The 23,021-nt window shown below is 44.4% G+C and overlaps 1 protein-coding gene across 1 annotated transcript in view; it reads left to right on the forward strand.

Moving 5' to 3' along the window:
* Positions 1-273: 273 nt before the first annotated feature.
* The window catches only part of LVRN (laeverin), a 648,183-nt gene continuing 625,435 nt past the window's right edge, over positions 274-23,021 (forward strand). The window contains exon 1 of the mRNA XM_086961059.1: positions 274-965. Within this exon, the coding sequence (XP_086817185.1) occupies positions 310-965 (656 nt within the window). The 5' untranslated portion in view covers positions 274-309. The remainder of the gene's footprint in view (positions 966-23,021) is intronic.

Raw genomic sequence — 23,021 nt, forward strand, 5'->3', positions numbered from 1 at the left:
TCAGAAGTCTTCGAATAACCCCGAGTAGTGAAAGGGACTGCTTGTGTTGCTCAATCAAGGCCAGCGGTTGTACGTCGCCACAAGTGCAGATGTGAACCGCAGCTGGCGGGGTCGCCCCGCTGCTGGAATTCACACTCTCAGGCATCCTCCCCTGGCCGCTCTGGGTTTCCCCTTGTTCCCTCCCAAACTTCATCCATCCCAGGCCTCCAGCTCCGCCCCCGCCGACCTTCGGAGGGTCGCCTTCTCCACCCCTTTATGATCTGCACGGAGTGGCCCCCACAGCACAGCTGACAGACCTCTGCCTGCACCATGGGTCCCAAGTCCCGCTCCGGCTTCTACCTGAGCCGCGCGCTGGCGTTGCTGCTGGCTCTGCTGCTGGGGGCGCTGCTGCTGGCGCTGGCAGTGCTGGCCGCGCTCTACTCCCGCAGCCTGCAGGAGGCAGCCACGGCGGCAGAGGGCGCGCGAGACACAGGGGGCAGCGCGGCGCCCCCCACGCTGGCCAGCACGCAGGAGGCCCCCGCCGGCAGCACCGCGGGTGGAAGCACCGAGCGGCCCGGGATATGGAGCCGGCTGCGCCTGCCGCCCAGCCCGGTGCCCGAGCACTACGAGCTGGAGCTGTGGCCGCGGCTGGAGCCGGACGCGGAGGGCAACTTCCTCTTCTCGGGGCAGGTGAACATCACGCTGCGCTGCGGCCCGGAGGAGCGGGGCTCCGTGCTGCTGCTGCACAGCCTGGAGCTGAACATCACGCGGGCTGCGCTGCTCGAGCTGCAGGGGGAGAGCCGCGGCAGGGAGCTGGGCATCGAGCGGCGTTGGCTCTCGGCCACCCACCACTACCTGGTGCTGGAGCTGCAGGAGCCGCTGCGGCCCGGGCAGCGCTACCGACTGCAGCTGCACTACCGGGGCCACCTGAGCCAGGCGCTGGTCGGGCTCTTCGTCTCGCGCTACTTCGACCAGGGCCAGGAGAAGTAAGTGTGGGCAGGAGGAGCACTCACTCTTGTATCCGCCGAGTGCACTTTTAAATGTTTTTCTATCAGTATCAACGATTTACGCATTCCTCCAGAGCCCTCTTAAATTATTCTAACTAAGTATTCCTTTAATGTCTGATGTACCCATCTAGTGTACTGAATATTGAGTATAGTTTAATGCAGAAGTTTCTGCCATCCTCTGCATGGACCCCATTTCTTCCTCACCCGTGTACATGGTAGGTGCAGCCTGTGGTACACTGCAGTGCCTGGATGGGATACGGAGAATGAGGTTAGGACAGTGGCAGTATATAGCCATTGACTAGTAAATAGTACTCAGGTGTTCAGTCACGGGCCTGGTTAAAATGACAGTACTTGGAAGAAAAAACCTAGGTACTACTATGATTTGAGTAATTTGAGTAAGAACTTCCTCCCCAGCAGGGCAGAAATTGTCCAGTGAGTGATGACACCACAGTAAATGTACAAGTGCTTGCAGAGAAACGCCCAAACAGTCACATTACGCGCAAGGCACCCTTTCCTGGAAATCCCACAAGTATTTTGTCTCTGCTGCTGAGAAGTGAAGTGCTGTATTTCATTGGAGACCTGCCTGTCCGGTCGGCAGCCCATCATTGAAGTGCTGGAGCCTGGCTGTGTCTCATTTAAAGCAGAGCCACGCTTCCGAGACGGGCTGCTGCTGCTGCTGTCCAGTTAAAACTGGGATTTCGGAAAAGACGAGCGGCTGGCTTCGTTCTCTTCAAGTGTAGGACCCTTGCTGACAAGTGCTGACACTCTCCCAGTGAAATCAAAGCAGTCTTCTTAGGAAGTGCTGGCAGTGACCCTTTCAACCATTATTGCCCAGTTAATAATGATAATACTAGCAGTGCTGCTAAGAACTACATTTACTGCCCATTTAAATGACAGAAGCACTGCTGGGGGGGTGCAAGTATTAGCTCATTAAACCCACCCTGCTGAGAATAAGTCAATTTAAACATTACACATAAAAGGACATCTGGCACGGTGAGACATGCTGTCACTGCCCCAATAAAGTATAAAAGCCTTTACAAAAGGTACTTACGCTGTTACATTACGTGTAAAGCAGAAACACTGAGGGATGCAAGTACTGCTCAATTAAAATATTGGCATTCCTACTGCCCAATTGCATCATTGGATCTTTCTGAGAGCTTTCTGTGCAGTCCAATACACCCGAAGAAAAATATGGCCACATTAAGAGATGCCCATGCTTATACGCTGAACTTTTTTCAGCTTTCCTACCTTTATGGTCCAATTGAAATTACAACAGCCCTTCTGAGAAGCACTAGTGCTGTCCTTTTTTATACATAGCTGTTGTGCTGCCAAGTGCACATGCTCTCCCATTTTACGTGTCATGTAGCAGAATGATCTGCAGAAAGTAAAATAGTCGTTCTAAGACGATCTGAGAGGGATACTTGAAAATAATCTTATTCTGGTGAAGGAGAGATGTTACTAACCTATTATACATAAAGAAACAACCTTTGTAAAGAACTGGTCTTACTATATGAAAAGTAAATAATCCTTGCTGTGACTGGCAGTTTTGGACTAATTAAAGTTTGTCTTCTGTTTTGAGAAAGATAGTCTTGCGCAGCAGGAAATATTGCATCCTTTTTATAGGTCTTGGCAATAGTTCAGCTATCTGTTGTCAAGAGACGTGTTGTTGACACTACCTATGCTTACAGTGGGTTTTGGGTCAGTTCGTTGCTTTTAGATTTTTTGATCAGTCTCTTTTACATACTTATTTGAGGCTTCACTATTAGTGAGACCCTAATAGCTTCTTTGCCTTTGCACCAGCATCCATAATACAGATTGGGCACAGAGGTAAAGAGATTCCCTCATTTGCACGAGGCTACCCCCTATGCAAATGAGGGAATGTCTTCCCACAATAGCCTGGACGCTACATGTGTACCAGCGCTATATGTATTACAGAAGAGGCTGCATAAGCATCTTTCGCCTCTTCTGTAATAAAGGGCTCTGGGGCCACACTAAATGGGCCGACACACCCATTGCACCCGATGGGTACTTTCTGTAATATGGCTGCAGGTCCATTTAATTGCAAGCTACCTTGTCTCAAAGCTTGTTTATGAAATCTTTGTGAAGACCCTTAAATAAATGTGTTGCTCACACATTCTGCATTGTATATCTTTAACCACCGCACTGACACCATTGCCTTTTTCAGGATAAGGTCTCCTGTTACTTCCACAGCTATAGACTTGTACCTTACTCATTACTAAGACCGTCTTGAATTTACATATGTATAATTTAGATGTTGGTTGCTTTATGAATCACATTTCAGTTTTGTCTGATTAAATGATATATATTTCCCAGGAATTAGGGCCTGGTTATGAGTTTGGTGGATGGTATACTCCGTCACAAACGTGATGGATATCCAGTCCGCTGTATTACAAGCTCCATATAATATAATGGAACTGTACCGTATTTTCCGGCGTATAAGACGACCCAGCGTATAAGACGACCCCCCACTTTGCTTGATCAAATTTAGGTTTTGTGCTATACTCGCCGTATAAGACTACCCCAAGACTACCCCCACTTCCAGCACAGTCCAACGCTCTACTTGTACCTTGTACGCTTTTATAACCTGCACACTTATCACTTTTTTCTCTTGTAATGTACCGATTGCTACCTCATGTATTTTGTTATACCGGTAACCTGCACACTTATCACTTTTTTCTCTTGTAATGTACCGATTGCTACCTCATGTATTTTGGTTGCTCGCTATTGTCACTTTTGAACCATGTAACTTAGGCGGGAAATGTTTCTTCCACCTTGCTTGTATGCTGGGAATATTGCAAGCCTACCGTAATCTCTCCACCCGCTAGTCCTCCGAGTACGCTCAGCTTACCGCAGTGAAGCAGCTCCAGTGCCCGGCGGCGTCCTCCGACTCCGTGGATGCTATCGCGGATCCTCAGCGTTGTCCACCGATGCAATGCTCCGGCGGGAATCCTCCGGCATTATGGCTGCCAATTTCTGCGGGAGGCCTCGGGGTACCCACCAGGCAGTAGGGGCGAAGTTGGAGCGAAGTTGCGGCTTGAAAGCCAATTGTGCGCGGGAGCCCCCAGGATGCAATGCTCTTCGACTCTTCACCTCTGTGGCTGGCGGGCGGATTAGAGCCACCCTCCCCCACCTCCGGCTGGATTAGAGCCACCCTCCCCCACCTCCGGCTGGGCCGGAAGCGCAGGAACCTTCAGGAGTAGTCCGCGCTGTTGAAAAAAACCATGAAAACAAACGGTCTAATTTTGTATCCGGCGTATAAGACGACCCCCGACTTTCCAGAAAATTTTAAGGGGTTAAAAAGTCGTCTTATACGCCGGAAAATACGGTAATTTGGTGGACGGGAGAGCTGTCACTTTCGTGGCAGAGTAACCCTGTCTGACAAACTCACAATCAGGCCCTGAGGCTTGCAACTTGAAAAGTCTTTATGGATCGACCACTAAACAGTGAAGCGAATCTCCACACCAAAGCTTTAAAGGGCGTTAGTGTCTAAGCGGTCTCTTTTTTATTTATTTAATGAATGTCACATGTCTGTTATCCGTAAAAACAACAGGAGTAAAACCATAAACCAAGTTGAGATCTGGGTGAAGTAGAGTATATGAACAACATCTCAACTGTTATTATTTGCGAGCCTAGTAGCATGCACAAAACATTGCAAGAAAAGAAGGTAGGAAGACTCAGGGTTTAGTTAAATTTGCCAAAGGCATCATATATTGAATAAAGGCATGAGGGAACAAAAGAAGCTTTAAGGGTACGAATACATTGGGAACAGTTATTATGTCACTGTAAGTAATAAATACATGAGTAACCCAAAGAAATATGTGCATACAAGTGCTTGTGACACTCTAAGTGGACGCCGCAGGTGATACGTGATCAGTGATATACGGCGCAAGTGGAAAAGTGACAATAAATACAGAATACTTGAGGTTCACAGGTAGGTATGTGCATGAATTTATACAGAGTTAGACTTTTTTTAGTGAACCAGAGTATATTGCAGCACAAGTTGCGCTGGGATGTCGACGACGTTTTGATCCAGGTAGTTTAGGATCAACATCAGGACCAGGTTACCGAATGAAGGGTACAAGGGCTCGGTAGATCATGCAGGAAAAGGAAATCCGTAGGTAATGTTTACCTACTAGTCTTGCAAATAATAGCACTTGAGATGTTGTTTATGTACATGTCTGTTATCAGCATTTTCTATAATAAGTAATATTGTACAGCGGGTCTATTGTATCTCACATTCATGGGTCAGAAGGTTTTTTTCAGACATTATGGATCATATGTAAAAAATATTTTTGGGGAGGTCACAAGCGACCGATTTGCAGAATAGGGCCATTTGTAAGTGCAAAAAAAGTATAAAAGTCAAATTATGACTCTGTAACCTGTTACCAAATCTCAATTTTGGTTTGCGAATCGTTATTTGGACGGGGCGTGTTTAGGGTGCCTTTCCTAATACTGGTTCGCAGTGGTATGTATGAATGTTTTGACACCAAATTACGGTTGCAAAATATAAAAAAATTGCCGACACCTCAGAGGAGGTGGTAGCAGTTCTCACATTTTGTGAATGTTGATACAAATACTTTTAAAGAGCAGGCGTTGGTCCCAACAACTTTTCCCATTCGTGAATGTTGATAAACAATACTTTTTTGTAAGAGCTGGAAGTGAATCCACTGACCACTGCTTACTCTAAAAAAACTAAAAAAAAATAAACTTAAACGTTTTCTTTTATTTTAGTTTTTGAATGCATCCTGTTTTCCTTTAACCCCTTCCCTGCGGGGCATATTAACCCGCTGTGCTGGGGGTATGGGGGCGCACACAGCATCCCCATGCTCATGACGAGCTCAGCTCGTCATGAGGCACAGTGCTCGTGTGCTCATGACGAGATGAGTTTGTCATGACCACACCCGTTTGTGTGGAACGCTCGGACAGCACGGGAATTAGCCCAGCATGCGAGCGTTCCAACGGTCATGACGAGCTCAGCTCGTCATGAGCACACAAGCACTGCGCCTCATGACGAGCTGAGCTCGTCATGAGTATGCAAGGTGTTAAAGAAAATGGGCTGCATTTAGGAAAAATCTGCTTACTTTATTAAAAAGTAATCACAGGCATGGTGATCTGCTGACCCTAGCTGACAACCATTCATGTGATGGCGGCAATTCCTAATGGGTCGCAAACTGCGACCTACTTCATCATGAGGTAGGTTGATTTGAGACCCACTTGGAACCAATAAATGAAACTCAATGTGTTTCACACATTAGGAAAACCAATTTCTTAATTGCGATTTGCAGAAAAATGCAATTATTTGATCGCTATTCTTAAATTTTGAACATATGGCCTCAATGTTACTTTCTAATTTTCACTGGTCTTTAACAGTGCTAATCTTTTGTACAATGTGAGTTGTGTGTCAACATTTATTCCACATCCTTTCAAATCAGTGTACAATCCGAAACAGAAGGTTTGGGAGCAGGGAAACATCTTTTTTGTGGCTCTGGTGCTCTTTGCTCTGAGCCGGAGTGGGGCCAGGAGCAATTGCATTTCAATATCCCTAATGTTTGGCGACTGAGTATGTGATTCAAAAACTTGGTGTGTCCTATTTATATTATGATTACGTTTTACCCTGAAGTGACTCATGTATCAAAAGTGATGTGTACTTTTATTTCCAATTAACCATTAATTAAATCTCTGTCCAGAATTACATATGAGTGTACCTGAAGAAACGTTCTGTCCGGATGGGCTGATTAGGATGGAGGATTTTCCGCATCCTCCGGGCCGGCGGAAGCCACCGCCGGCCTGGAGGATGCGGAAAATCCTCTGGGAACCCACCGAGACCCACCGCCACATTAGGATGGCTGGTGGGTCCTGGTTTCCGTCCGCAGCTTTTCCGCCGCGGTTGGCTTACAACGGCGGCGGAAAAGCACTAATATGGTGACGGTGTCTCTCAGACACCGTCAGCCAGATTAGGATGTGCTCGGAAACATGCTTTTCCGCGGCGGCTTTTCCGCCGTGGAAAAACATGTGTAACTTCACTGCAGGGGCCCGTTGCGGGCCCCCTAAGTGAAGGGGGGGTGGGGGGTGCACATGGGGGGTACCTATGGTACCCACTCTGCATTTGTATGCAGTAAGAGGCAGGCACCGCGCGTGCCTGCCACTTTCTACATACTAATGCAATGCGTGCATTTTTAACTTTGCTGCGGGTGCAGCTTGAAGCCGCACCCGCCGCAATGTTTAAAATAGAGGATGTGACCGCCACCCTGGTGGTCACATCCTAATCTGCACAGAGGGAACGCCGCAGCCCATGCGGACGTTCCCTCCTACTCAGGGGTCGCGGACAGATTCAAGTCCGTCCGCGATCCTAATGACCCCCAATTTGTCCTGAAATGATATGTTCCTTGGAAAAGGTTCCTCAGTGTCGATGGGTTTTCTGAAGGTTTGCTGTGGATTCAGGGGTTCATAAATTATTGGTGACTTTGGTGGCATAAGCCACACTTTCTGATTTCCCCCTTAGGACCTGATTAGGCGTTGCACAGTACCTGCGAGCAGATATATCTGCACTCATAAAAATCAGTACTGTGTGGTAACACTCCGCCAGTACCACGCGATTATGAGTTTATCACCAGGGAGTAGGTAATAACCATGCAGACCCAGTTATAGTGGGCTGAATTATTTATTGTATTCCCGTAGATGTGGTGATTATTACTCACAAACAGGTGGTATATGTGAGTGGGCAGGGGGTTACTGCAGGGTGGAAGGAGGATGATTGGGAGGGTGGGGAAGGGCTGAGCAGACTGTAGTCTAGCAGCGGGGAGCATATACAGCAGAGGGGTCGCCAGGGGCAGGAAACCCGTTCTGGGCAGCTATGTAACCAATTCCAAAAGCAATTTTACAGAAGAATATTCCGCCCGTTTAAATTAGAAAAAAGTACATATGAAAAATGATATCAGGCCCAGATTTACCAAAACTTTGTGACTTGGTTGTGCCAGTTTCATAGGGTAGCCCCGCACAAAATCAATGTTGGGATTAACGAAGCCATGTAATTTAAAATATCTGTGGCTTTCCATGGAATGTCATCCCAAAAATAATTCTGGGCTGTGACTTACTTGTGTTAACTTGCATTGGGGAAATTTTACATGGGTGAAGCATTTGTGTTCACATGTATTCACCCATGTATTTTGATGCAATCCCCTATTTACTAAAGTCAGGGTTTGCGTCAAAATGTCGCGCTTACCCGAGGCTGGTTTAACAAGGAGAAAAGACTTAATTTCACATTGTTACTTCCGCTTTGCATTTGTACTTCATTCTGCAGCACAAATATATAAAGAAGAATAGGATTCTAAGAATAGTTTTTGTGCAGGAAGGGCTACCTTCCTAAGATGACATTAATGTATAACTTGTCTCTTTGCTATTGAATATCACAGGTCTGTTATTTGCATTTTCTAGAATAAGTAATATTGTACAGCGGGTCTGTTGCATCTCACGTTCATGGGCCATAGGATGTTTTTTAAACATGATGTTGCTTTCTAATCTCACTGGTCATGGGGCAGTACTAATCTTTTATACAATGTGAGCTGTGTGAGAACATTTATTCCAAATCCTTTCTAAGCAGTGCAAACATCCCAAAGGAAAGCTTAGGGAGCAGGAAACCAGCTTCCTCGTCATATGTGGCTCTGGTGCTCTTTGCACTAATTTGGATTTGGGCGCAGTAGCAAATGCATTTCAATATTCCAGAAGTTAGGCGACTGGTTCTGTGATTTAGAACATTGGTGTGTTTTATTTATAAACTGGATTATTATCATTACGTTTCCTCCTTAAGTGATTCTTGGATCAAAAGTGATGTAAGCCTCTTTTTTCAATTAGTCACTAGTTCTCAGTACAGAATCACATCTGAGCGTACCTGAGAGAAGGGCCTGCATAAAAAACTGTTCTTACCTCAACACAGGCACCCTTGAATTGTGATGCAAGGGGGCCTGCATTGGCGCTTGGCATTAAGAAGTGCTCCAGGGCTACGAGAGAGTAGAACAGCATCATATCTCAGAACATATGGTGCAGACTTGGGCAATGTTTGAGTAGATATTCCTCAGTTCTGTTCGCTCCTTTTGAGGCAATTTCCCTTGCTGTGTTGCATCAAAGTTTACTAAATCTGCTCATCAACATATTCCTTTGCCTAATCCAGTGCATGGGTCAAGGAAGCACCTTTTATTTAGAATGGAGAGTACAATAACTTTACTTTTTATGCCAGCATACAATTGACACAATTTTCTCTCATTTCGTTTAATTACTTTTATCTATGTATAATAGCGTTGGCATAGTTTGCATGATGTGTTTGTGCAATAATGCAGAAAAGTAGTTATCTGATCAAGCAGCCACGTTTGTCTTTTTTGTTATAAACTACCTAACCCACGTGAATGTGGTTTTATGGGCAGCTTTGCATGGAACATCAAGCCAGCCTTTCTTCATAATGGTATTATCTCCCACTTACATCCTAAATAAGTAAGTAATTCCAACCACTTATTTTAATAATTACTTTTGTCAACCACGTATTTTAATAATTACTTTTGTCTGGTTTTGTTGCATTTTTATTGGCTTGCCCAGTACCCTAGTATTATCAGCATTTGGTGATTTATGCATCAGAAAACAATTTAACCATACGCAGTTGTACAACCAAAGGCCTTTACCAATAATTACAGGTCTATCCTATTGTCATCTATTGTCAGCAAGCCAGATTGGCTTCATGATATGCTCATTGAGAGGCTCAAATGCTGGGCACAGGCTAGGGTCCTGTTGCCATTAAAACTTTCCCAGACTTCCACTCTGGGAAAGACATGGCTTGGTAGTTCGGACTGGACTTTTCCCATGAGGCACAGGGTCAGAGCTGATTTGCATATAGCCAGTGTCTAACCCAGGGTGGTGTGGAGTGCAAAAAAGCGATCGATTTAGGCCCAGATCCTTGTACTGGGGTGAATGTATGACATTGTTCTACATTCTGTCCATCAACAGTTCTTTTTGCAATTTTCACCCCGAGTGTGCTGGGTATAATCAGACGTGAGTCCCAGGCTCTCCACACCACTGGAGTCAAGCTATCCAGGCTGATGAAGGCTGATAGCCAGAAACCGGTCCTTGGATGCTTGATTCCGGTCTGGGAAAGACATGGCTTGGTAGTTCGGACTGGACTGTTCCCATGAGGCACAGGGTCAGAGCTGATTTGCATATAGCCAGTGTTTAACCCAGGGTGGTGTGGAGTGCAAAAAAACGATCGATTTAGGCCCAGATCCTTGTACTGGGGTGAATGTTTGACATTGTTCTACATTCTGTCCATCAACTGTGTTTTTTCCAATTTTCACCCCGAGTGTGCTGGGTATACTCAGACTTGAGTCCCAGGCTCTCCACACCACTGGAGTCAAGCTATCCAGGCTGATGAAGGCTGATAGCCAGAAACCGGACCTTGGATGCTTGATTCCGGTCTGGGAAAGACATGGCTTGGTAGTTCGGACTGGACTGTTCCCATGAGGCACAGGGCCAGAGCTGATTTGCATATAGACAGTGTCTAACCCAGGGTGGTGTGGAGTGCAAAAAACGATGGATTTAGGCCCAGATCCTTGTACTGGTGTGAATGTATGACATTGTTCTACATTCTGTCCATCAACTGTGTTTTTTGCCATTAAAACTAAGGCCTAGGCTTGTGGGGAAGCAGTATGTAGGTAAAAGTTTCTCTGTAGTTGTTAGTAGCATCTTTCCTATATAATGGCTAATAATACCACAGTTTAAACATAATAGCCACTGCAAAGAGAAGTGTCTCTACTCAACTTGAGGGTGGTCAATTTATTGACCTGAAGAAGGGTGAAAGGCTCAGTTGGCCTGTTTGGTATTTGGACTTGGGACCTGCATGCCAGGCAGATTATCAGCTGTGAAGGCTGATTCTATACTATTAAAACAAGATGGTTCTGAGGTTCAGTGGGAGTTGTTGGAGTTGTTTTGGTTATGCTAAGATGCAATAGCTGGTGTGAATCTCAGATCAAGCGTAACATTTTTTGTAAGATGTCTTAATAATTTTTTGGTACACTACTACTCACTGTAAAGTAAGACATCAGGTTGGATGGACTACACGATGCATGTTCAGATATGTATTACTATGGAACCACTCTCATTTCACCATAACGTAGTGCAATTTGCTGAGCATGTTGAAACACATGTCTAACTAGTGAACCTTTCATTTTCTAAGACTTTGCTCACGGAACTAACGATATTGGACCCATCATGGTCCCTGTTCAGAATACAAGTGACCCATTGCCTGGGGTGAGTTGCTCATCTAGTCTTTTTGTTTTTCTTTTTCCTTACCTTTAGTCCATATTTAAAATAAAAGGAAATAAAACTATGAGCACAAAAAGGATACAGAGGACTGGATGAGTTATTCACAACCTGATTGGGAAAATTTCAGAAGTTTGGGCAAACTTCGAATCAACTTAAAGTGATGAGTGCATTCCTTGTGTATCACACATTACAACATGAAGTACATTTTCACTTAACTAGGGAAAGCAATGGAGACAGAAGTGCAAAGTCATTTGTCCAATATCACACAATTTAAATAAATGTGAATGTTGTAATTTTATGTCTGCTGGTGACTTTGCTTAAAACCTTGTGGTGAAGTGTTGCCTTAGCAGGCATCCCTCTAGGGAATTCTTAATGCCAACCCAAAGTCTTCCTCACACATTGCACAAGTGTTGGTAATTTTGGAAATTCACGGATTGATGGCTAAATAGCCATCAGATGGCCCCATGGTGTGGCCATCTGATGCCTGGGTCAAGTGTCTTGGATAATGGTGCTATACATTCTGGAGTTTGTAATTGTATTTTATCCTTGTAAATGTGGAATTAAATATCAAATATCTAAATTGCTGTTGGCTTCAAAGCTAGGGGTAGATGATGAGAGCACACATAACACGAGGACGCAAGCCAGGTGCATAATTAAAAAGGTAGCATCTGTGTAATATCTTCATGTTATGTTTATTGTGTTCCCTTTACCTTATATCTTGCTGCTCAGCCAGTGTGAGTGTTCTGTGTGGAATGTTGACATGAGTGGAATGCTTGGGTGCCTGGTGTGTGTTAGACAGTTGGGAAGATGGGCTGAGCAGCTAGTACGCTGCTCCTGGTGGGGCTGCTATCCCTATTACCTTTGATGTTAAAGACTTGCATAAATATCTTAAAAGACACCACCTTGCTTTGTCTTCTGTGTCACCCCTACACCTCGAACCAGCTTACTACGATCTATCATTTTGTTGACATTCAATTTCTGTGAAAAATATTGATTCCAAAATAGCACATTTTGAAACATTCTCCAGAGAAATCTGTACATTTCAGCAAAATATAATAATCTCATATTAGTGGATAAACAGGTTTGGTAACCAGGTGTAAACGTAGCAAAGATCGCTCTGCAGACTGCGTCGGGAAGTATGGAAGCAATAGGAATGTTGGTGCTACTAGGCATGGAAGGGTCGGTTACCAATTCAACCCTAAACAACCCTTCAAAGAATAGAACAAAGGAAACAAAAAAATTCCTTTCTGAGCACACTTACAGTAATTTAATGTTAATAATAGTCTTAAGGTCACAGGTATTCGCTTAGTCCACTTTTAATCCGTAAACACCAGTTCAGGTTATGCGAAATCCAGTTCTTTCACAACAGATGTATAATCCAAGTTCTTAATACAGCCAACGTTCCATATGATACATTCCACGTGAACAGTGTAGGTTCTTTCAACAATACAGCTTGATACAGCACACACTTGTTTCATATTATGGTAATTCGTACCTCAACTTCTTCAGGGCTGTAACTGTCACCAACCAAAGGAGTGGTTTACGCCATTTGATATAAGGCAGCGAGCCGTTTAACCAAAAGTGATTATCAAACATTACACACTTGTTTGGTAGCAGTGAATTTGTTAGAAAAAGTGCGACCCAAAAAGCAAATCAAAGTGAGCAGATCCTGAGGTGGATATTGCAGTTGTCATAGGTGAGGAAACCATCAGAAAATCCAAACCATAAATCTACAGCCGACCTTCGATTGTGCACGGCCAGAGCTGAAAAGAAAGTGGAATCAAATGAGTACTGGAGGTAAGTAATAACCTGTGGCAACTGTATCCGTGTAAATTGGCCTTCAAAAACGTCCTTAATGGTCTGTTGTGAGACGTAATAATGATCTACAGTCTAAAATAAGTAAGGATTAGAAACCTCCAAAAAGGGAACCACTCTCAATAAATATCCAAAAAGCAAATTAAGTATATGAGAGAGGCAATAACCTTTAATTCATCGCAGTGACCCACGTAGTAAATCCACCTGTATCATTGGTCCAAGTTAGTAGTTACGCAACAATGTACAGTTTGTAGTAAGAGAGAAACAAAAATTATAGGAAGCGAGAGGAAGAGGTCATGTCCGGACAGACTTTTATTGACATTGAATTACTAAAAGTGTACTCGGAAAGAAATTTTGTTGCTTACCTAATATTAGTGTTTTCTGTTTTTTCTATAAAGCATTCTTGATATTTTGTGATTTAATAAGCGCTTCTTTGATAGGTCCCCTATAATGCATTATGTCAGATAGAGATGTGACAAAACAGAATTTTTTTAAATGCATTGTAAAATATGTTTTTTGTAGACAATAGCTCGTTTCTATAATCTATTTTCCAAAACATTCTACAGTTTATTCCTTGAAAAGAAAGATACAGTTTTTCCTCAGGTCACTACAATTTTTTTTTTACCAGTACTGGAATTTTCATCCGCAAATCACTGATTCCAGATTTGTTAGTCTAATTAGTACATATAAGTAAAACAAGACTACAACATCCAGATTGCCTCAGACTATTACAAATAGTCCAGGACTGAAAACTGTGCCCGTTTTAACCCGGAGAGAGGTAATGCTTTTCTTAACAGCCATACTGTTCAATGGTAGCATCTGCTTAAAATCTCACAGCGTTACTGTACATATCAAATATTTCAAAAAGAGAGAGGGTCCTGTAGAAAGTCATTGTAATCTGAATTTTGCAGATTTTCACATACGACTCTGAACGTTTGAGGAGTTATTCCTAAAAGAAATCCCTTAATTAGCTCTACACTTTCCTAATAATTTACCACCCTCAGCTGACTTATAAATAGATTTGCGCTCTGCTAGTACCTTACACAAATATGTACATAAAAAGGCAATGGCATTATAATACACACACTTCCTTTCTTTTTTACCCAGCTTCATACCACGCTTTTCTCAATTGTAGTGAACTTCATATGTTTTAAGTGTTCCTTCTTATCTAAATTGGATGGTATTTTCCTTTCTGTGCAACATTTCCTAACAGCGACAACTCAACTTTGTATTAATTCAATGGCAGGCATTTTATGATTACTACTTTAGTTACTTGTACATGAAAATCACATAAAGTGTTTTTGTGGTCTGCTGGCATTTGCTGACCATATGTACTTTCCTTTTGTAACACCATAATAACATTATAATTGTCATTTTGTATGAATGAATGAATCTTTACTGTGTAAAAATGTACTAAAATAATTATCACAATAATAAATACCTTACAATTACCAAATGCATCTTTAAATCTTCCATAAAGTCTACATTCCATTTACGCTCCCTTTAAAAAATGACAATAAACAAAATCTAAAAATGTAGTTAATTTCCTTATAAATTGACAATCAGTTTTGCAAAAACAATAGGCAACAGTCTCTGTGCCATATCTACAGTTAAATAAATTGAATGTGCTCTTCAGGTATTTCTTCGTCGTATCTAATAAACAAGGACGCAAACAAATGAAATGCTCAATCGACTGCCCTTTATATTTACATAAATGACAGACCTTTGAGGGTAAACAGTTAGGGGCTTATTAGGAGTACGGCGGTCCTGGGACTGCGGTACTCACAGTGGTGGTCCAGTCACCGTGCTCAGACCACTAAATTCCGAGTGCAGTGGTCAGAACGCAACCAGCCCGCTGCAACACCGCCTGCACCAGCAGGATCCTGGATCCCGCAGTGCCGGCAGCGTGTAAAGTGGGTAGTAATGGAAGCAGTGCCGATTCCAGCACCACCATTCATATTACCAGTTGCACTTCTGCAAGCCTTTTGATGGTGGTGATCTTGCCATGAAAAATCTGGTGGAAAGGCAAGGAAGGGGCCCCAACAGGGTCTCCGGGCAAATCTGCTCATGAGAGAGGCTCCAAGGGGGCCCATGTAGTGCCCCCCCAAAATTTCCTGTGGCATGCACAGCAGGGTACATGCTACACAATCAATCAATCAGTCAATCAAACACATTTGTATAGCGCGCTACTCACCCGCTAGGGTCTCAAGGCGCGCCGGGGGTCCTGCTGCTGCTTGAACAGCCAGGTCTTGAGTAAGTATGGGCGGAAAATCCGTTCTGTTCGCGGATTTCGCGGATTTTCGGTAAATTCGCAATCCGCGAGATTCGCGAATTTCCCGCAAAATCCGCAAACGGAAATCCGCGAACGGGGATTGGGTCAAAAGTTCAAGCTGACTTTTGTAACTCTTTTAGAATGGCGCCAGCAAGCTGCCAGAGCCATTCTAAAATAGTTACAAAAGTCAGCTTCAACAGGAAGCTCTAATAGATAAAGTAAAGCAGGTGCTGCTCAAATTCAGTTACACAATCATTAATCACCCCCGAACCTGGGGTGATTAATGATTGTGTAACTTAATTTGACCTTCAACTGGAGCACCTGCTTTACTTTATCTATTAGTGCTTCCTGTTGAAGCTATTTCTAGCTATTTTAGAATGGCGCTGGCAGCTTGCCGGCGCCATTCTAAGTGGGGCTGAGGGCAGAAGGGCACAAAAGTGGGACAGAGGGCAGAAGGGGACAAAAATGAGTGGGGCAGAGGGCAGAAGGGCACAGAAACAAGTGGTACAGAGGGCAGATGGGCATAAAAAACAAGTGATTAAGCAGGCAAAAAAAAAAACTGCGAAATTGCAAAGCGCCTCGCGAACACGCAAAGCGCCTCGCGAACACCCGCGAACACACAAAAATAAAAAAATCTGCAAATTCGCGCGAATTCGCGAATTTTGCGGATTGCCAATTTGCAAATCCTCAAATTTGTGAATTGCCAATTCGCAAAATTCGCCCATGCTTAGTCTTGAGTTGCTTCCTGAAGGAGAGATGGTCCTGGGTCAGCCGTAGGTGGGTGGGGAGGGAGTTCCATGTCTTGGCCGCCAGGTAGGAGAAGGATCTTCCTCCGGCGGTGGCTTTGAGAATTCGTGGGACAGTGGCGAGGGCAAGGCTGGCGGATCGGAGCTGACGAGTGGGTGTGTAGAATGTGAGGCGGCTGTTGAGGTATTTGGGGCCCATGTCATGGAGAGCCTTGTGTGCGTGGGTGAGGAGTCTGAACGTGATCCTCTTGCTGACAGGGAGCCAGTGCAGGTCTTTCAGATGGGCAGAGATGTGGCTGCGATGGAGGATGTCCAGGATGAGTCGTGCGAAGCGTTCTGTATGCGCTGGAGTCTTTTCTGGAGTTTGGCTGTGGTTCCAGCGTAGAGGGTGTTCCCGTAGTCCATACGGCTGGTGACAAGGGCCTGGGTGACCGTTCTCTGGTTTCGGTGGGGATCCACCAGAAGAGCTTTTGGAGCATGCGCAGGGTGATGAAACAGGATGACGAGACGGCGTTGACTTGCTTGGTCATTGTGAGGGAGGAGTCAAGGATGAAGCCCAGGTTGCGTGCATGGTCCGTGAGCTTGGGGGCGGTGCCCAGGGCAGGGGGCCACCAGGAGTCGTCCCAGGCAGAGAGGGATGGTCCCAGGATGAGGACTTCCGTCTTGTCTGAGTTCATTTTCAGACGGCTGAACTTCATCCATTCCGCGACGTCTTTCATTCCTTCCTGGAGGCTGGCTCTGGCGGTGGTGGGGTCGTTGGTGAGGGAGAGGATCAGCTGGGTGTCATCAGCGTAGGAGATGATGTTAAGGTTGTGTTGACGTGCGATGGTTGCGAGGGGGCTCATGTTGAAGAGGGTGGGGCTGAGCGAGGACCCGTGCAGAACGCCACAGATGACTTCGGTGGCCGTGGATCAGAACGAGGGGAGGCAGACTCTCTGGGTTCTTCCGGCGAGGAACGAGATGATCCACTCCAAGGCCTTTCCTTGGATTCCGGTGTTGCTGAGGCGCTGTAGCAGGGTGCGGTGGCATACGGTGTCGAAGGCTGCTGAGAGGTCCAGGAGGATGAGGGCAGCTGTTTCCCCGTTGTCGAGCAGAGACCTGATGTCATCGGTAGCTGCGATGAGGGCGGTCTCGGTGCTGTGGTTTGCTCGGAAACCGGACTGTGAGGGGTCGAGGGATCCGTTTGTCTCGAGGAAGGCGGAAAGTTGTTTTTTGACGGTCTTCTCGATGACTTTGCATGGCAATGCTTGTACATGTAGCAGGATCTTTCATGACAGCGGTATGTTGTATAGGCTCTCCTATGAGCCTAACATACCCGCTGCCTTGTCCCCGCTGCAGCATGGCCCGCCCTGATTAAATTCAGTCTACCTAGCACCGCTGCTGTGGAGGTCACAGATGAAGACAGCTAAACCCATACTAGGACCCTCTGTGTAATAAGACGTATCACATATTTGTTACATGTATCAACAAGAAACAAAATCACATATCTTTTAGTTTGCATCCTGGATTCCGGTTAAAGACTAAGGGGACTATTTATGTGACCTTTTTTGTCACTCATATCCCACGCAACATGGTGCAAGAGCGACACAAACCTTAAGACAGATTTTTGAAGACATACAAAGCAACTTAGTGTGGTTCTGAGTGGCTTAAAAAATCTGGAGTAACGCAACACAGCAGAGATTGCTGCATTATTTTACATTGGGAAGGCATTCTATGGGTGTTGGGTGGGTGTTCTCATCAACTCTCATGGATTTTGAAGTATCCTCAGATTTACAAGTACTTGTAAACCTGGGGATGCACCAAAAACATACACCTTCCCAGAGGAAGCGTAAAAGAGACTAATATCTCTATTACTCCACATTTCCTCCGCTTTCCATGTGTGCTGCATTCGGCACCTCACATACAAAAAAGAATATGCCTCCCAGGATTGGTTTTCTGCAGGAAGGTCCCCCTTCCTGCAAAAAAACAATCCTGCATGCAACTCATGCACCCTTACACCTTGGTGCAAGGGTGCCTGAATTGGCACTACGCTGCCAAAACGGTGCCAGTGCAAGGGAAAGGACAGGAATGAGCCATATTGACTTTAATACAGGCATGCCTGCCCTTTCCTTGTCATGCACAGCTGCATGGCTTCCTCATAAACGAGGCCTTAAGTATTTTTGTTTTACTTTAGAATATGACTCTGTGTGCAATAACCCTGTATATAGTTCTGTAGTGTTAATAAGTAAGCGGTCCTTACGTTCCTCCAGAAATTTTGTCTGATTAGCCTCTTTCGCTCAAAGCGGGACAAATATATAAGATCTACAAATAACCGTATATTGTTTTCCACAACGACTTTATTAACATATACCAGATTCAACTCAAGGGACAAGTCTCGATCACTTGTTTCCTCATTGTAAATCAAAAATCTCAATTAATCTTCGTTTGCGATCACACATTCACATAAAAGTTTAACATTGCTGAGGAACAATGTACAAATAATGAAATCAGAGATAGTTCTAGTCACAAATTGCAATGGGGAATTAATTGATGAAAGAAGATTCAATAAAGATCTGAGCTTCTTTATATACATTTTTGTCCATCATTAATGGATTTTTCAGGCAGCTCTATTGCTCTGTACAGTAAGGAAGGTTCTAGATTTTGTCTCCAAGACCTTTTACGATTGATAAATTGCATATCCTCTTTAAACTCTGATACATTTTTTGACCAAAAGTAATACTGTAGGGGCCTTGTTTTTTAGGTTTGAAAAATTACTTTACCAACTTAATTTTAACTTTTAAATAATTTTTTATATCAAATTGGGTACATTCCTTAACTGTGATTGGAGTCTTGATGGAGTCAAGGAAAATAGAATAGCATCGTTGGCATATGCCAAGTAACTTATTGGTTTACCTTCTAATTTAGGTGCCAGTTCGCCAGTTTGTAGATTCCCCATACAATATTGCCAAATATTGCCCGCATTAAGTTGTATTTAACATGCAGCTCACTATGTGTGTGAAGGAACCTAGTTTGATCAGCGTTTAGTATCACATTATGCAGATACAATGGCATAAGAAACATTTTCAATCAGAGGGAGTGAACAAAAATGGCTGAAACTTAATTAAACATTATTGTACAAAGCTGTAGGTAAATAGATCTGCCCAATCATTATTATCCCGGTACCTTTGACAGAATATCAAAGAGCAGGAAACTGAATAACTCTTATTGACCAATGCTAATACCAATAATGTTGTTAGTAATGCTGTTGCAAAGTAATCATGTGCCCTGGGCAACCCCTAATTTTTTGCTGACTGGTACTGGTGGTATCTGACTCTGACTGACCCTGGGCTCTGACTAACGAGGCCCAGGGCCAGTGCCAAGCTGAAAGGAACACATTAGAGTACAGTTAAAACACCTAACATACACTAGGGTACACTATGGTATGGTGGGGTACCCCTGTAATTGGCATGACCTACCCCATAAGCCCCTAGTATATAATAGGGTAGGGGATTGGAACCTGCCTAGAAGTCCCCAGTACCCTGGGGCATGGCAATTTAGAGGCCATCAGCTTTTTTTGCACTTGCATGTGTGCACTGCTGAGGTCAGTTTAAAAACAGCCCTGGGTGCCAGGACTGCTTTTAAAAAGCAAATCGGGCCCAAACTTGACTTTGGTGGTAGGGGCACTTAAAAATGGATAACCTACAATGTTCTGGCATATTAGGGATCCCCAGGGACTCCCCTATCCCAGGGGTGGGGGGGGGGGGGTCAGATATGTATAAGGTACACCCTTATAAAATGAGTTTGTATATGCCTGGGTAAAGTGAAATTTCACATTTCACTCCCCACATTGTGGTAAAGTGCTGCTCAAATTCGAGTTTGATGCTAGGAGCACAGTAAAAGGTGAATCTGCAATATTTCTTCAGATTCAGAACCCCTAAAGAATCTCCTAGTTGCACATGGGGTGGGGCTCCTATAGATATAAGGCAAGTACTTATAAAATATGTTTTTGTAAGTCCTGGTGCTGGAAAAATGGCTCAAGAGTTTTCCCCACTGCGAATCCCTTGTTACATAGGTTAACATGGTATGTTCAGCCTTCCAGTGGTCTGTCCTGATTGGTCAGAGTTAAGTGGATTAGCCAGGCTGCCTTGAAGAGGTGATAAAGAGCCCCTGGGGTTAACCAGCTCTGCTGACAGGGCAGTGTGTTGTTCAATAGGAATGCCAGGAAAGGGGGAGGGGTCATAAACCATGGTCTTCAAAGGCAGAGGGATGGCCACAGTGCCAGTTTCCACTTTACACTTTTGACCATACCAGACCCAGGATTAGGGAAGATATGTGCAGATGGTAGGGGGAGAGTCGATGGAAATACTCTTACCTCCTTGCTGGAAAATCAGCCATTATGGATTTGGAAGATTTAATGCACTCTGGGACAAAATAATGCCACACTCTACAGGATGTGGTCATAACTATGAGGAGTTACCCTTTTCCCATTGATCAGAAGTGACCTCCTGCTTGACCCAGAGAACTTGGAATAAGTATCTGAGAGGGGCAAAGCCCTCCAGATCTGCTGCTTAAAACTTATTGAAGCAAGAAGTGCCCTGCGGAGAAGATTTAGCTGTGCATAGAATTCTAAGGCCTGACCTCTGAAGACTGCACCATCTGAAACTACAGCCCTGTGGATTATCTTGCTGGAAAAAAACTAAAGAGTGGACTCCCTGAAAGCTACAGGTTAAAAGAGCTCAACTGGAACATCACCAACTAAATCTACACAGTGGATTTGTAAGGGTTTTGTACCAGTGGATTGTGGAAACTGAAGTCCTCAACTTTCAAGGACCATCTTGAAGCTTCCAGACCCTTCGAGTGAGTTTGAGAAACTTTGGGACCCCTTGAGGAACTTCAGGAAGAAGTTCAAGAAGTTTGGAGAACTATGGACCAACTTTGAAAAAAAGCTCCACAGAGAGACCGACTCAACCTGGCCAGCCGCAAGCCAGTCAAGCCAACCAGGTTCGTCCCGCTAAAAGCTCCATAGCTTCAACTTCCAGAGATTGACCGGGACTAGAGAAAATCTGAAGCCGGCGAACCCTCACCAGATCCGGCTACATGAGGAGCATCGAGAGACCCCACGAGAAAAAGCTCCAGAAAAGTTTCTAAGTCCGCACGTAGAAAAGGTGACCGGGAGCAACCGCGAGAGTCAAGCCACCTGCCTTCCATCGCGTGTCAGCCTGGATTCCTGGGTTGTCCTGCTGAAGCAAACTTGAAATATTTTCTAAGTCTGCTCCAGGGAAGTTGACCGGGACCTCATCACAAATCAAGCCGGCGAACCCTCACCAAATCCTGACTGGCTGGGAGCTTCGTGGGGCCTTGGGAAGAAAAGCTCCAGAAAAGTTTCAAAATGTGAAGTTAGAAATTGAGAACGGGACCTGTAGCGAGCTGTAGCCGCTCAGTGCTCCATCGCACCCGGCCTGAAACTTTGACTTTACCCCGGTCTATCGCGAGCAGGTATCCCAATAAAGTGCTATAATCTTCTAAGTGCTATATTGGATTGGTGTCGTTACAACGCAGGCTATTACAACGCCTGCTGTTACAACGCGGTTTTTACATCGCATACCACTACAACGCATAGTGCTTTTAAGCGCTGGATAGTGATTTATTTAATTTACTATTCCAACTCCAGTCCCCGTGGATAGTAGGGAAGGTGTTGGATAGTAAATTAAATATATTCCCTATCCTAGAGCGCCCCCCAGCGCAATGCGTTGTAATGGTTTGCGTTGTAATGGTTGCGTTGTAATGGTAGTGCGTTGTAATAAATGCGTTGTAAGTGATGTTTCCCGCTATATTTTATATAATCTTTGAAAATTCATATCTCCGGTTTGCTACATTGGATTCTTGTCATTTGGGTGTCATTTTAAAGATAAAAATATTTCCTATTTATATAAGTGGGATTTTTATCATGTGTTGTGCCTTAATTATTTACTGAAATTGTGTTTTTAAATGCTTTACATACCTGTCTTTGAAGTTAAGCCTGTCTGAGCATAAGAATAATTTTCTAAGACCTATGCTGAGTCCCATCATGTGTTAGTGGCCTTATTGTCAGAGGCAGACCTTCAATTGCCTCTACCAATAACCCACTTTCCAACAAATGCCGACGAAGGTCAACTCTTAAGAAGACCTGAAAGTTCCCAACACCTCGCACATTGTGATCCAGACACACTAAGGCATCCCACTCAACTTCACACATTTTACCTGCCCATCCACATAAATAATTCGCTCCCCAGTCACAAAACCCAGAAAAATATTCCTATCTTATAAAAATGTTTCATAACATACCATCACATAGCACAGCACAGCACAACACAAATGAACATAACAGGGCTAGTTACAGGTTCACCCCTGAGGTGTCACCTGTATGCCTGGGCGGAATTTCTAATTCCCCCGGCAGAATCAGAGAAATTTTGAATTTGGTAATTCTTCTAAAATGGAATTACAGATAAATTCTGCAGCTCCGACTGTGAAATTGCAGTGGTTTCTAAACAGGGCGGGAAGAGGGAGCATTCCCTCTTTGTGTAAAAACCACTGCATATTAAACTTTAATTTGCAGTGGTATTTAAACATAGATGCACTTCTTCCTTTTCTGGTCCTCTTTAGAAACTACTGCACAGCACAGCAGTGCATGCCCTTCGGCGCCCTTACATAATCTGCAGTGATTATTGCAGAGTATGTAGGGTCGCCAAGGGGTATGCCCTGCAAAGAAAAATACTGCATACCACTAGGCGGCAGTACCCTTAGAATACTCTTCAGCAATGACTGTTGAGTGGTATTTGGCTGCACTGTTCTCTTAGCGCAAAATGAATCCTCTAAGCCAATTTTTGACGCAAGAGTGCATTTTGCGTTAAGAAAATTACA

This window comes from Lissotriton vulgaris, chromosome 3_1 (genome assembly GCF_964263255.1).
Source record: "Lissotriton vulgaris chromosome 3_1, aLisVul1.2, whole genome shotgun sequence".
Lineage (NCBI taxonomy): Eukaryota > Metazoa > Chordata > Amphibia > Caudata > Salamandridae > Lissotriton > Lissotriton vulgaris.